This window comes from Parambassis ranga, chromosome 16 (genome assembly GCF_900634625.1).
Source record: "Parambassis ranga chromosome 16, fParRan2.1, whole genome shotgun sequence".
Lineage (NCBI taxonomy): Eukaryota > Metazoa > Chordata > Actinopteri > Ambassidae > Parambassis > Parambassis ranga.
In genome coordinates this window covers 18627943-18641818 of record NC_041036.1, presented here as the reverse complement: position 1 = coordinate 18641818, position 13876 = coordinate 18627943, and the positions used below count along the sequence as shown (strand labels likewise).

At 42.3% G+C, this 13876-nt stretch overlaps 1 protein-coding gene across 1 annotated transcript in view; it reads right to left on the bottom strand.

Annotated features, from left to right (window-relative positions):
- The window catches only part of LOC114448379 (neural-cadherin), a 97325-nt gene that overhangs the window by 23041 nt on the left and 60408 nt on the right, over nt 1-13876 (bottom strand). The window contains exons 11-16 of the mRNA XM_028425296.1: nt 10867-11039; nt 9987-10154; nt 3734-3983; nt 2885-3012; nt 2613-2799; nt 2366-2509 (exon numbers count right to left, since the gene is read on the bottom strand). Coding sequence (XP_028281097.1) covers nt 2366-2509; nt 2613-2799; nt 2885-3012; nt 3734-3983; nt 9987-10154; nt 10867-11039 — 1050 coding nt within the window. The remainder of the gene's footprint in view (nt 1-2365; nt 2510-2612; nt 2800-2884; nt 3013-3733; nt 3984-9986; nt 10155-10866; nt 11040-13876) is intronic.

Sequence of the window (13876 nt, the reverse complement as noted above, 5' to 3'; positions counted from 1 at the left end):
CCAAATATTTCATATGAATAGAAACAAAGTATTACAGTTACAACAACATGCACCTATAACATCACAAGCACAATAGAGCTGTTCAGACTTGTACTTCCAAAACTATGTCTTCTCTAAAACAAGATGTCTCAAAAGCAGTAACTACACACTGAAGTAATGAATATTTTATACACATTCACATTATACATTTAAATATTTGATTTACGAACCCTTAACCGTGACAAATGTGATGTGAATTGAAGACAAAGGGTACAGACTGTGTGGGTTAATTACTGATGAAGGCCAGTTAGGAGAACTTTAATTCTTTTTTTCTCCAATGTGTTTAAGGTTTGTCGCCTATTGAAGGATTTAGTAAAATACTTGTGTTTTTTCATGCAGTGTTGACCAAATGTAACTAGTAGTTGGTTTGCCTCCCCTAGTAGTGAAAGGAACTCAACAGTTAAAATCACATTGGGCTTATTATTCTATGTTACTCTATTGATTATATATATCAATCCTCCCTTGATGGCAGTCCACAGTCCTCAGATAAATATATATATTGCTTCATGCGTAACATCACTAATACTTATAGAATGGTGCTTTTATAGATGTTGTACATTTATTATAAAATGATCTACAGGACCCCATTCATTCTGGACTCTCATAAGCACCACTTTATGATGTAGCTCATGTATAGATTTCACTATGGAGGTAGTGACTACCACTGCTGTATATGACATCATCGTGCTAATAATAGCTTTATGTAACCATTGAGTGCTCAGCAGTGAGGCCAGTGATGTGGCTTCGTGTCAGACTGAAGCAGAAAGACAAAGATGCATTTGTGGATAAATAATATTCACTAACATGTGATGCCACACAGATAGCGCTGATTCAGCAGGGATCAGGGTTCGTTAATCTCAATAACACCCCTCCTTACTTGCCAGCTAGGAGGGTTTTAAGGGGATGTTTGAGCTTAGATGGCTGTTCTCTTTGGACCCCCATGCAGCTCGGGGTTGAAGGGTGTTTGCTAATTATCATGGGGAGTTCCTGATGAGACAACCAAAAAAAAAATGGGGAGGATAAAGGAGTCTAAGAGGGAATCATCAGCAGTTTGCTATCTTAGCATCTCTTAATCCCATGTTCAGCGTCTTTCTGAACCTCCCTGGGATCAGTGTGAAGCAAGAGGGGGAGTAAGTACTATCTAGACAAATCTAGACATTACCAACAACAACAGCAAATCAGAAAGGGACATGACTGCTGCTGGTTTACACTCTTGGCATTAGCTTTAACTACACCAATTTGGCTTACGACATGACATTTCATTCTAATTTCTACCAGCCAACACACAATTAAAAGAAATGAATGTCTCCAGCCTGCAGTGTGATGCTGTGTCTTCTTTCTATTTTTAACAAATACAGTAACCATCTCAGTTCAGAAACCTGATCAAACTATGGGAGAAAGTTTGTAAAAAGGAGTGACAGGAAGTTTGGGGATATCCTGAGGGATTCAGAAATATGAATGTGAATGTGTCAGACTGTATAAATGTGGATTTCAGTCAACAAGAAAATAAAAATAAAGGTTAAAGATTAAAAAAAGAAAATAAATAATAAGACGTCCCTCTTCTTTCCCTCACTTGCGCTGTGAGTAAAGAAAACCACAGAGGCTTGGAGCTGATGCCATCAGCCATCGTTAAGACAGAGAGACGGAGAAATGGAGGCTTGTTTTTTGTTGTTTTCTGATATTTTTCCTTTTTTGCCTCCTGCTGCTTATTGGTTTAGAGCGGAGGAGGAAGAGGAATGAGGGACAAACACAAACAAAGAGACAAACATCAAAACTGTCGACCTCAAGGGAGCAGCAGCGCTCGCTAACGAGCTGTGACAGCAAGAGAAGAAGAGAGGAGGAGGAGAGGGAGGGAGATAAACCGGAGAAAACAGAGGAGAGAAGAGGAGAGGAGGGGAGGGAGGAGGAAATTTAAGAAAACAAGAAAAATGGCGGAGATTTTAAACAAACTATCCAGCTCAAACTGAATGAGCACCTTCCCACCATGGCAGCCGCACTATTTGGACCTATAGTGACCATTTATGCATCAATGTCCACATCATAAGTCTGAACCTATGCAGTCTCATGGGCTTATGCAAGGTTATGACTAAGAAACAGCCATTGACATCTGGACTGCAGCAGATGTGTGCGGACCTGCTCACACTTGTTTAGGCCAAACACACAACACAAAGCTCACTTATTTCCTGGTCCTTCTCTGTCACCAACCTCACACTGGACCTGAGACTGTGATGACGTTCATGTGAGCTCACACACCCCACCAACAAAAATACCAGCTGCCTTCTGCACACACAGACACACACAGACAACCTGCCACACTCTGACTCACCTTCATCTTCATCATTGGCGGTGACAGTGATGAGGACAAAGCCGACCTCCTTGTCTTCCTCCACGCTCACCTCATACACCGGCTGGGCAAATGCCGGGGCATTGTCGTTGACGTCGGTGATGAAGATCCTGACGTAGGCTGTGTCTGTGTGAAGAATAAACTTGATTATAATAATGTCTTTTGACCTTATTATTATTATTATTGTTTACTGCTGCTTTCGTGTTTAGAGCTGATGTTTGTGTGTTACCTGTGTTGGGCTGGCCCTGCTGCCCCTGTCGAGCCGACTCTGAGCCGTCCTGCGACTGCACCTCGATGAGGTATGACGCCTTTTGCTCTCGGTCAAAAGAGGCTCTGGTGGTGATGACACCGCTGCGTGAGTCGATGCTGAAGAACTGAGAATCCCCGCTCTCATCTTTCAGGATCACATAGTGGATCTGAGGAAAATGGAGGGAGAAGTTGAAATGGACAAAAGGGGGAGGAAGAACGAGTCCACCAATAATGAAGGCAGATGTTTCTCACCATTCCGTGTGGACCAGAGTCCAGGTCTGTGGCAGACACCTGAGCCACAGACGTGCCGATCTGTGCACCTTCAGGAACGGTGGCCTCGTAGGTGGATGACAGGAAGAAAGGGACGTTGTCGTTCACGTCTGATGACAGAAAGAAATTCATCAATTTCTGTGTTGCAGGATTGTGCAATGCAACACATGCTAAAAAGCTGAATAATCTGGATTTAAAAAAAAATGGACGAATCCAGAAAAGAAGATTAAAAGGTAAAGATGAAGCACATGGAAAAAAGTAAAGAAGAACCAGGCAGAGAGATAGGATAAGGCACCTGCGGTCTGGACTCCATCAGAACGTGAAGTTGGACTTTGCTTCCCTTTTTGCTAATAAAAACGGAGTTATTAGTGGGGAATTATCCTCCAAACACCCTGCAGAGTCCACAAAGCAGCTTGTCAGCTCACTTTCAAGCTCTGCTAAGCCAATTACAGTGTCCGATGTGGGTTTGTTCAAAGCCAATCAAAGTCAGGAAGTGTTTTCTCCTCTTTCCTTCTCTCCACAAGCCTACAGATGCTGATTGGGAGATGAGTCACTGTTTAGAACGAGGCGGCATGGATCTCACACCACCACACCGCTGTGCTTTCTTATTGTTCTGACCCAGGATTTGAACTACACTTCATTACTCCACGTCTTTGTCGTTTTCCAGAACTGTCGCTCATTACAGCTGGGATTCAGCTGGCTTCTTTGTCTCCACTGGTCAGAGTTTCATACTGTATGTGAGGAAATGTAAAGAGTTCTAAAACAAGCAGAAAGAACAGTATGGAGCCCAGGCTTTCCTGACCAGGCCTACTTCTATCTGTTCCGTCTCACCTGTCACATTGACGTAGACGGTGGTGAAGGAGGCGAGCGGCACAGCAGCGACGTTCTGCACCCGCACCCTGAGCGTGAAGAAGCGTGTCGTCTCATAGTCAAGATTTTCAGCCACCAGGATGGATGCCGAGCCATCCGCCCGGTTCGGTTTGATGTAGAACCGCACAGGCATGTTGGTCTCCGGCACCTGACCCTCCTCCAGGTTGTAGGTCACTCGTGGGTCTCCGAGCGGAGACGTCGCCTTGATGGTCTAATCACAGAAAAGGTGAGGAGGGTTAGAGGTCAGGATGCACGATTGATGCACACATTATGTCTGCATGTGTCTGAACTTCTGGGAGTCACAGTCTTCTCATCACTTTTTTCCCTCTGAGAAAAGAGCTGAAAACCAAATTGACAGGAAATGACACGGAGAAATATATTAATGTCACGCACTCCTGGAGACAGCAGGTTGAGTTAGCCAATGAGACTTCACAGATATGGGGAATTATATCCAAGTAGACTTTTAATGAAAAAAAGATCCATATGAAACGAATTACTTTAGAATGTGTGAGCACTGTATCACTTCTCTTCATCCATCTCTGGAGCCTTTGCACAGAAAAGCCTCTATAGAAAGTTGCAAAAGTGAACGAATATAGAAAGTTACTATGAATACCTACAGTAGTGTTTGAAAGTTTATGATTTTAGAATTTTCTAAACGTGCTTATACATGTTTATAGATTCTGTAAATGTTAAAAAAATCTTTAAACCTCTGTGTACTCCTAACCCCTGCATCACATTATTGTCAAGCCAGAGAAGCCTCTGTACTGGTTCAGTATGACATCATGCTATCACACAGCTGTAAGTGTCAACAGCCGGAGTCGTTCATCTTTATAACGGCTCCAACGGCTCCCAGATCCATAAACCATAACACTCAGCAGAGCAGCGACAGCCTGAAATACACAACTGCATTTCAAAGAATGCGTTGTTTCAACGGTCTGAGCTGTGATTCAGTCCTTCTTTGGAAATGAAGCAGTGGAGGAGACAACTGGAGGACTTTTCTAAGGCACCTAAAAAGGTTTCAGTTTCTGCTTTGTTGATTTTTTGTGTGGATTTTTAAAGAAAAAAATATGTGTTTGGATCAGTGTGCGTGTGTGCGTGTGTTGTCCTGACATCTACCAGCAGCGGAGCTTTTAAGACTCATGTTATTCTCTTGGCAGGAGATTAAGCTGACCTTATAGCAAGTGCATGTGTGTATCTCTCTCTCTCCCTGTGTGTGTGTAATAGAGAGAGAGTAGGAGTGAGAAAGCTTTTAAGGCCTTTGTCCTTCCTGACCACACACCGCACACTCCCAACCTTGCCAGAGAAGGATTGTATTTTCCACGGTTGAATGATGCCACCTCACTTTACCGTATGAGCTAAGAGCATGACCTGGACACACACACACACACACACACACACACACACATAGATGAAAACCTTGTGGTTCACAATGACAGTCAGAAAACACAGAACAGACTTTACTATAAAATCTCAACAGTATCCAACACCTGTCACATTAACTCTTTACAATCCCACCTTTATGATCGCAGACCACCCATATGTTTCCAACTGTGGGTGAGTTAAGCTTTGGTTGTTAGAGCACAGCTGATATAGCCTATTGATCTGCCCATTATATTGGGTGACATTGGCCTATTTAAATGATCCAGCAGGGCACCTTCTTCTATTAAAACAGTGTCTTCTTGATAATTAAAAATATATATTCTAATTAAGAGTTAATATTTTTCTTATTTTGAGGAATACTTCTAGCTTTTAGCTGGGCCCATGTCTTATCTTATGCTTGGGTGACATACTTGTGAGTAAGAAAACACTCTGTGCAAGTATAAGTATGCAATTTGAGACACAGCATTGGTCTTCAGTTATCTTAACATCACAGTGTATGTGTGAAGCAGGCTGTACGCTCTGTCTGAACTGCATGCCATTAATGATTGTTTCAGTCAGCTTGCAACTGACCAGCCATCTGTGACTGCAAGCATACAACATTCAGATCAATGGGAGGGGAAAGGTTATATGACATCTTGTTAGATCGGTAGAAATTGCCACCTGCACATCCGTCAGACCGACTTTCATATCTAAAGATGTATCTGGAAAAAGCACTCGCTCAGGGCAAAACCATTTGACCCCTTTAGTATAAGGCATGGTTAGCTGGTTATCTCAGTAGAAAGAGGAACAACATCTTGAGTGATGGCGTGGTTTCCACCAGAGGTAAAATGTTGTCCTCTGAGTGGGAAATGCTGTCCACCACCTCAAACACCAAAACCCTCTCAGCTCTCTCATTGACCACAGCAGCCCCCAAAGCCCCTTACTCTAATGTGTTTAGTAGCCATTTAGCATGTTGGGATGGCTACATGCAAACCCAAGACCATCATTGTAGTGTATAAAATGTCAATCTAAGGTTTAATTAACAAATCTTTCTGTGAGTAGTGACCATCCAGTTTCCAGGTGAGGAGTCGTGTCAGGACACGTCGGAGCGGCCTGGCTCAGCCCTCGCAGCAGGCCGAGGCAGCAGAGCGTAAGGAATCAGCGCTAATGAGAAATCATCTCATTAGACATCAGCGCAGTGTGCCGAAGCTAAGCTGATCAGTGTCTGCCATCTTCTCCCACACAGATTAATGCCTGTGGAGATATCACAGCTGATCGCTCTCAGCTGGTGCGGCCGGTGCTGAGTGTGATTCAGCAGCTGGAATACAGATCATCCTGTCAGCTTCAAATGCTAACAGTTAGCAGGCAGCTCAGACGAGCACTTTTTTCCTGTTAAGATTATTTTTTGCTGCACTTTTTTCACATTTATCTTTCTACTTCGTGATTTATGTCTTATCTACGTCATTTATCTGTTTATTGTTCGCAGTCTTCATTTACTGCATCGGCCGCCTCACCCTCCCCGCTCTCCGCTGTTGCATAGTTGTTCCTGTTTGCATATATTTCTAATAAAATGAACCAATTTAGAGGTTAATGACAGAAGCTGAGCTGTGAGATTGCCTATTGCCTGACATTAAAAGTGAGTGATCACACTGAAAGTTTGCCGCCCCATCTGCCCGCTGGCGACTGAATTGTCTACACCATCTTTCATCATGACAATAAGACGATATGAGAAGGCAAACTGGCCATCCCTGTTCCACATTACTCCAGCATTGCTCTCAAGAGTTCTAATACACACAGAGCCTAATACCCCTCATTTATACCAACACTGTCATGCAGTTTATTGCACACATTAGTCCTTTTTTTATCAAAGAATCTCTAAGGATTTTCACTGCAATATAAAGATTTGCATCCCTATGTATATTCATGTCTCGCACGTGGGACTTTGTGCAATTATATAGCCTTAAATCCTAAACATGACAAACAATCATGGAGTATTTGGCTGATCTACAGGCTTTTAGTAGATTTGTAATATAAAAAATACATATGTAGCAATCAGTCTATTGCATGGGGACATTCGATTGTTGTTTTTTTTGTACCATTTGGCTCTTGGAAAATCTTGATTGAAGGTAATCTATGTATTTCCTCATTAATCAATACTGTCCATAAGTCACAACTGGAGTCATTCATGGCTTTTGTGTTGCACCAATGTGTGCACAGTTTTATTTTTGGAGGTTCATTCTTGGCAAAATTGTAAACAAGAAAATAGAATAAAATAGTTTTGGTGAAAGGTCATCACTTGTTTGTATTTTTATGATGCATTTAAGGGCCATAGGAGTACTGCAAGTTTTTTGCACTGATTTTTAGGGTTTATTCCTATTTTATTGAGCATGATTTTTAAGCCCCACCCTCATGTTTTATGATTTACAGGATTGTATTGTTGATTTTTTTGTTTTTAAATCACATGTGGATGGCCAGAAATTAATTTATTTAAGCTTCATGTGAAAAGTTTTTAGTTGCTGAGTGTAACAGCTGAATAAAACATGACCAGGATGAGGAATAAAACAGGAGGAAGTCTGCTGATGAGTAGATTCATAACATGAAATGCTCACACGTGAGCAGCAGGAGACGAGTATGGAGATTCAGACAGCACCTCTGCAGCGTCTCCCTCCCTCTACCTTGTTAACAATGTGATTAACAGACCTTATTAAGGCTGCTAAATTTAAAACAACAGTTCCTCCTCAGTGCAATTAACACAGCAGAGGAGACAAATCAGGGAGGAGGAGGAGCGGAAGGAGGAAGAGGAGGAGATGCTGTAGCCTTATGAGTGATTTGTTTAGGTCGTCAGTTTTGGGAAGTTTTACATATCGATGAGTGAATGAATCTAATTGTGCATTACTGTAACAGACATGACATCAAAATGAAAAATGGATGAAAAAGAGAAATAAGCATGAATCTTTCCTTCTTCTCCTGCATCTGAATCCCTCCCCCCCCTCTCCATCATACATTCCCTGTCAGGTTAAACACAGTAATTAAACGTCTGTTTTTCTGAGGTGATGAGAGACCATTGTGACGCTCCGACAGCAGGTGTAATTTTCTCCCTCTCCTCAATCATCACTGACAGATGGAGCTGTGGGTGGGACAGCCTCCAATCATCATCCCTGTCACCACCACCGTCATTTTCTGTCTGTTTCAGTAAAAACGCAAGGGGTCGAAAAGAAGTGCCCCTACTGAAACACACCCACTCTCACACACACACACACACATACAAGATTACACACACACACCCTACAACTATTTGAAAACTGACTAACCTCCATGAAATCGAGCAGCTGGAGGGTAAAAACTCCTCCACCTTCTAAACCAGAGGCTTAGGAAAAGAGAGCAAATTAGGATGGAGGGATCAAAAGAGGAAAAGAAATCACCGGAGGTACACAAGCAAGCTGTGTGTGTGTGTGTGTGTTGGTTGTAGTGAGTCAGGTGAGACAGACTCAGGGCGGGTTTTGTTGTTTGCTTGGCAGAAAATTTTCTAGAAGTGCTCGGCTAAACATGCTGACACAGAGATAGAGAAGGAGAGAGGGAGGAGAGAGGGATGAAGGAGAAGAAAGAGTGTCTCTAGCCTCCTAGGGGTGCTCCGAACAGACGTGAAGGAGGATGTAAATGAAAAAGAGAACTCTTCAACTGCTGCAGGAGGGAGACTGGGTTTAATAGTCCTGTTTTTACACGTCTTCTTCCTGGCTTGAACATGTCACTTTCTACATCTTACAGAGCTGCTTACATGGATCAAGAGAAGTTTGAGCTTTGGTTCAGTGATCAGCTACTTGAGCAGCCTGAGGTGAGACTTCACAGGAGTCACGACAACCATACAGCACACCTGGTATCCCCACTATAGACTGTATATAAGTATGGATGAAGCATGTGCGCTGTCACCCATATTTTTCTGAAGGGCCGTGTCAGGGCTGAACTATTGTGTGATTGGTCGGAATGTTAGAGTGGGCGTGGCCAATGTGGAGAAGCAGAAAAGGTAATATTTGGGCAAACAAGTGAAATCCAAAAGAGTAGCAACAAATCTCCCGCTTCCTCCGCTTCAAACATGTTTACCTAGACTGCTGTTTCTGCCGTTGTTCAGCAGCGAAACATGTTCAAAACCTGTGTGTGTGTATGCTGCACGCTGCAGATAGAGGAACATATGAGTGTTTCTCATGAAGTATGAAAGGTCCGTGCCGAAACTAACTTTATTCTTGTTCTTGCCACCTCGGGGACACGAACAAATGTCTCTGTTCTCGTGGAGTATGTAAGCTTTACTAAAACAACTAAAAAGTCCAACAAGCTGATCCTGTTAAAAATGCATCAAATTTTGTCAAATATTTAAGCACAATTTTAGCCATCTGGAGAGCTGCTGAGGGCCTGATGCAACATCTGGGAGGTTTAGAAAGGACATACCAGAATACCATCAGTCAAAATGGCTACAGCTTAACAAATTACAAAAGAGAGAACACGACAAGCTGCTGAGGACCTTCAAAAGCTATCAAGTAGCAGTTAGCATTTTCTATCTTTTTATGGAAAAAGTGCATAAAAGCCATAAAATCAGTCACTATTGTCACTGCAGGTTATTGTGAAAAAGACAGCCCGCAGTACTGACTGTTGTCATAATGAGGAGTGTGACATCTTGAGTTCTTGCCAAGGTCTTGCCAGGTCCCAGTTTGACATTGAAAGTCAACTAAAATGTCTAATCACTTTCATTGACTCACAGAAGCAATAACCTCGACAGCAGGTTCAACTGCTTCTTAAACAAGTGAATCAGTTGTATGGTCTCATAAGAAAACTCCAGAGCTCAGTGTCCTCATCGCTAACTCACCACTATCTTTGCATCTCTGACGGTGTTTTCCGGTACGGTGACCCAGTACTCGGGCTGCTCCCAGTGCGGTGGCTGGTTGTGGACGTTGGTGATGATGACTGTCAACTCCACGGAGGTGCTGCGGTTCCCCCCGTCTGACGCCACAATCTGCTGGCTGATCCTGGACGTCTGCAGGGAGACACACAGGGAATGAAATATTAAATAATATTAATTAATAGACACCCATTCCGAAATGTTTTTCAGTTTGTGATTCTTTCCTCAAATAAACAAAAAAAGGGTTTTGCTAATTCTTATTGATTCATTCTTTCATCTTCATGTTTTAATATTTTTGAACAGTTCGACAGCTGTGATGAAAGGCCACTGAGCATTTGTAAAAATGAGTGATTATTAGAGCAGGGAGAAAAAGAAAATGTTAAAATGTTGATCTTGGTATGAAGAAAGAAAGTGTGTGAATCTGCCTTTATTAAATTATTGACTGAAGTGCTGTTTAAAAGTCACAGAAGAAGAACAGAGCAAAGATGACAGAAGAAGAAGAAGAAGAACAGTCGGCATCATTCATAGCAGACGTTTGTTTAGCAGACGGATTCACTTCATTGTAGATTTTCAGTTTGACTTTGTAAGACTGTACAAAGAAGAAGATACGCACACAATGACAGCCATTAAAGATTTAAGTCAACTGTGTGTTTGATGTAACTTTCATACTTCACATGGCAGAAACAAAAGAACAAATGGAATCATACACTCGACCCCGTGACCTCATGACCCTGTGACCGTGCTGCTACCATCTAAACGACTCTGTGTGCAGACACAGGAGGGACTTTTGCTCAGCGAGGACATTTCCATGGGGATTTTGATGTTTTATTGCTGGTGTGTTTCTGACCTGTGAGATGGGGTAGTTCACATAAATCCAGCCAGTGCTGGGGTTGATGTGCAGGTAAGCCGGTTTCTGATTGGACAGTGAATAGGTGATGGCCGAGTTGCTCCCCTGGTCGTCATCGTGTGCCGCTGCACGCAGGAAACTAGTTCCAACTGGAGTGTCTTCCCTCAGGAAGTCTGAGAGGAAAAGAAGAGTGAGTGTGAGACATAGAGACAATAAACCTGCACACACACACACACACACATATGTTTAAACCTGTATTAGTTATGCTGCCATATATTGTGTGTCCGATGTCCACTATGCACCAGCTGCAAAATGATATTCTGACTGGAGTTTGGAGCATGAATACTGAATTTCATTATATTTGACTGAATACTGTATAACATCATGCAATGTGATGGTAAGCAGATATTATAATATCTCGGTGGGAACACAGCGTTGTGTTGTGTCAGCAGTGTGTCACCTCATTTTGTCATTTCTGGGTCTCACGCTGCAAAGTCAACAGACGCTTTTTTAAATTTATGAATATAACCTCCAATCCTGCTGACTGCGATGCGTGTCAGCGCTGATCAGACAACAAAACACAATGAGTGGAGGGGAGGTCGGCTGGTGCATTTCCCTCTGTAATACTGCATTTCTAGCATTATGTCAATAATAATGTCCTTTTCACGTTCGCGGGTCTCAGTGGATACATTTCAACTGAATAATAATGTCAGATCCTGCTGAGTCTAATGTGTGTCACAGAGAAACAACCAAAAAAACAACCAGGAGGGGCAAACACTGGATCTGAATGACTGTGAATAAAAACAAGAGGATCAGAACAAAGGATATGGCTCTGCTGGGTCTGTTTTGTTCGCTAAGAATGAAAGACACACCACTAAATATTACAAATGTTTTTAAATATTTTCCCTGCTTTACATGTTTTTTATGTGACCAAACATAATCAGACACTGTGTGCAATTTCATCTGGTCTGTGTTTAGGTGTAATTATGGGAACCTTTAATAACACTAAAATAACACCTCCGAGATCTCAATAAATAAAATATTACAGTTGAAAATCTTCATTCATTACACAGTGGAATACATTGAGAACAAAATATTATAATTAACCCATGGAGGTCTGTATTTGGAACCATACTCAAAATGTGTGGAAAATCACATCACAGGCTGATCCAGCTTGAGTGGAAGTTCCTCAAGACAAGTCAGAATGAGACTCAGTAGTGTGTGTGTCCTCCACGTGCCTGTATGACCTCCCTACAACGCCTGGGCATGCTCCTTCAGTGAGAGCACTGACCAAATGCAAAAGTGATCAAACATCAGGCAGAAAGGATGAGAGCAGAGAAATGGTCTGTGGTCAGCACCTGCAGAACCTCTCCTTTATAGGGCTGTCTTGATAACTGCCTCATTTCCACCTGTTGTCTGTTCCATTTGCACAACAGCAGCTGAAACTGATTCACAATCAGTGTTGATCCTAACTGGACAGGCTGATTCCACAGAAGAGTGACTGACTTGGAGTTACATTGTGTTGTTTAAGTGTTCCCTTAATTTTGAGCAGTGTATTATTGATTGATTTTTAATGAATAAACAAACATTGTATTCTGACATTTTATGGACAAACCAGTTGTTCTGTATAGTATATTATAAAATGTTCCTTTTCCCTGACTAAGAGTTCCAAACATGCAGTCATTTAATGACTGTTGCCTGTTTAGATTATAAAATGAGCATTTAGATGATCATTTTGTGGGTTTGTCTGCTTCCTCTTTCAACCTGATCTCATTGATACTGTCATTTGTCATACAAATGCTTAAAGGAATAGACAAGGAACCTGAAAAATGTAGGTCAGCAAACACAGATGGTGCCTGGCTGTCCACATACTTTTGTCTGTGAATATATCTTTCATGTATATATTAAGAGCTAGCAGGTGAATAACATGATCCGCCTTCTTGCTTGGATATACTACAACCTGTGATGGTGTGATGTTCATTTTTTAAGTCTCCTTCAAAAGCAGCCAACAAACACATCATTGGGAGGGATGGCGCTCTTAAATCACACATAAATCAAACATTTAGCAGAGATCTGGTGTGGGTTAGTGAGTTTTGAGGTTTCCTTCTCTTCCAGATATTTACTAAGAAATACCAACATATTCCAAAAGAGGTTTAATCCTACTCTTAATTTAAATTACTTTCATGTTTTCAGGCATCCGAAAGTTGTTCCTGCTGCCAGAGGACACCATTCACTTTACGGTAAACAGACTGGAGGAGAGGAAGTCTCAGAATATGTTACAGCTAATAGAAAGCAGAAAAAAACTCCCAAGAGCTGTTGCTCATGCTGTCCCTGGAGCCCCAAACCTCTGTGCGGTGCTGTACGATAAATATCATCAGATAAATTACAAGCCGGCTAAACAAGAGGTGGTTTCCAGCTCATTTCCTTCATTGGTGCAGGAAACCCCCATCACACACAGACACACTCTCTTTCCAGTGGTAAATGAATGCATGTCCCAGAAACATTTCAATCTGCCTGTTAAATAGTTAATGAGCCACTCCGTGTGTTTCCCTAATCGGACGAGAAGAACTTCTGACACGACGCTTATCAAAACACATATTTGCACACATAGTAAACAAACACGGACCCATGGGAGCCGGCAGTGAATATTCCATTAGTCCTAGGAGCTTTTCAGGATTTCAAGGGTGCAGATTGATGCACGATGACAAACACGTGGTTTACGTGCTTCACTTGCTTCACTTGCTCCTTTCTCACCCAGATTATACGTTGAGGTGCATATAGGAATAGGAAGTTGGACGTTGTGAGAGCAGATGTTAGCGTGGGCAACTCCAGGGGGAAAGAAACCTTTTAACCCTGAGTGTGTGACAGCCATGTTTCACACTTTCACACCAGATGGATAAAAGTCCATCTGAGGAGAGGCTGAGCAGGGCGTCAGATGCTGAAAACTGCCTTCTGATCTGTTAACCAGTAGTACAGAACAAGGGTATCAGAACTGACACTAGCACTTGAG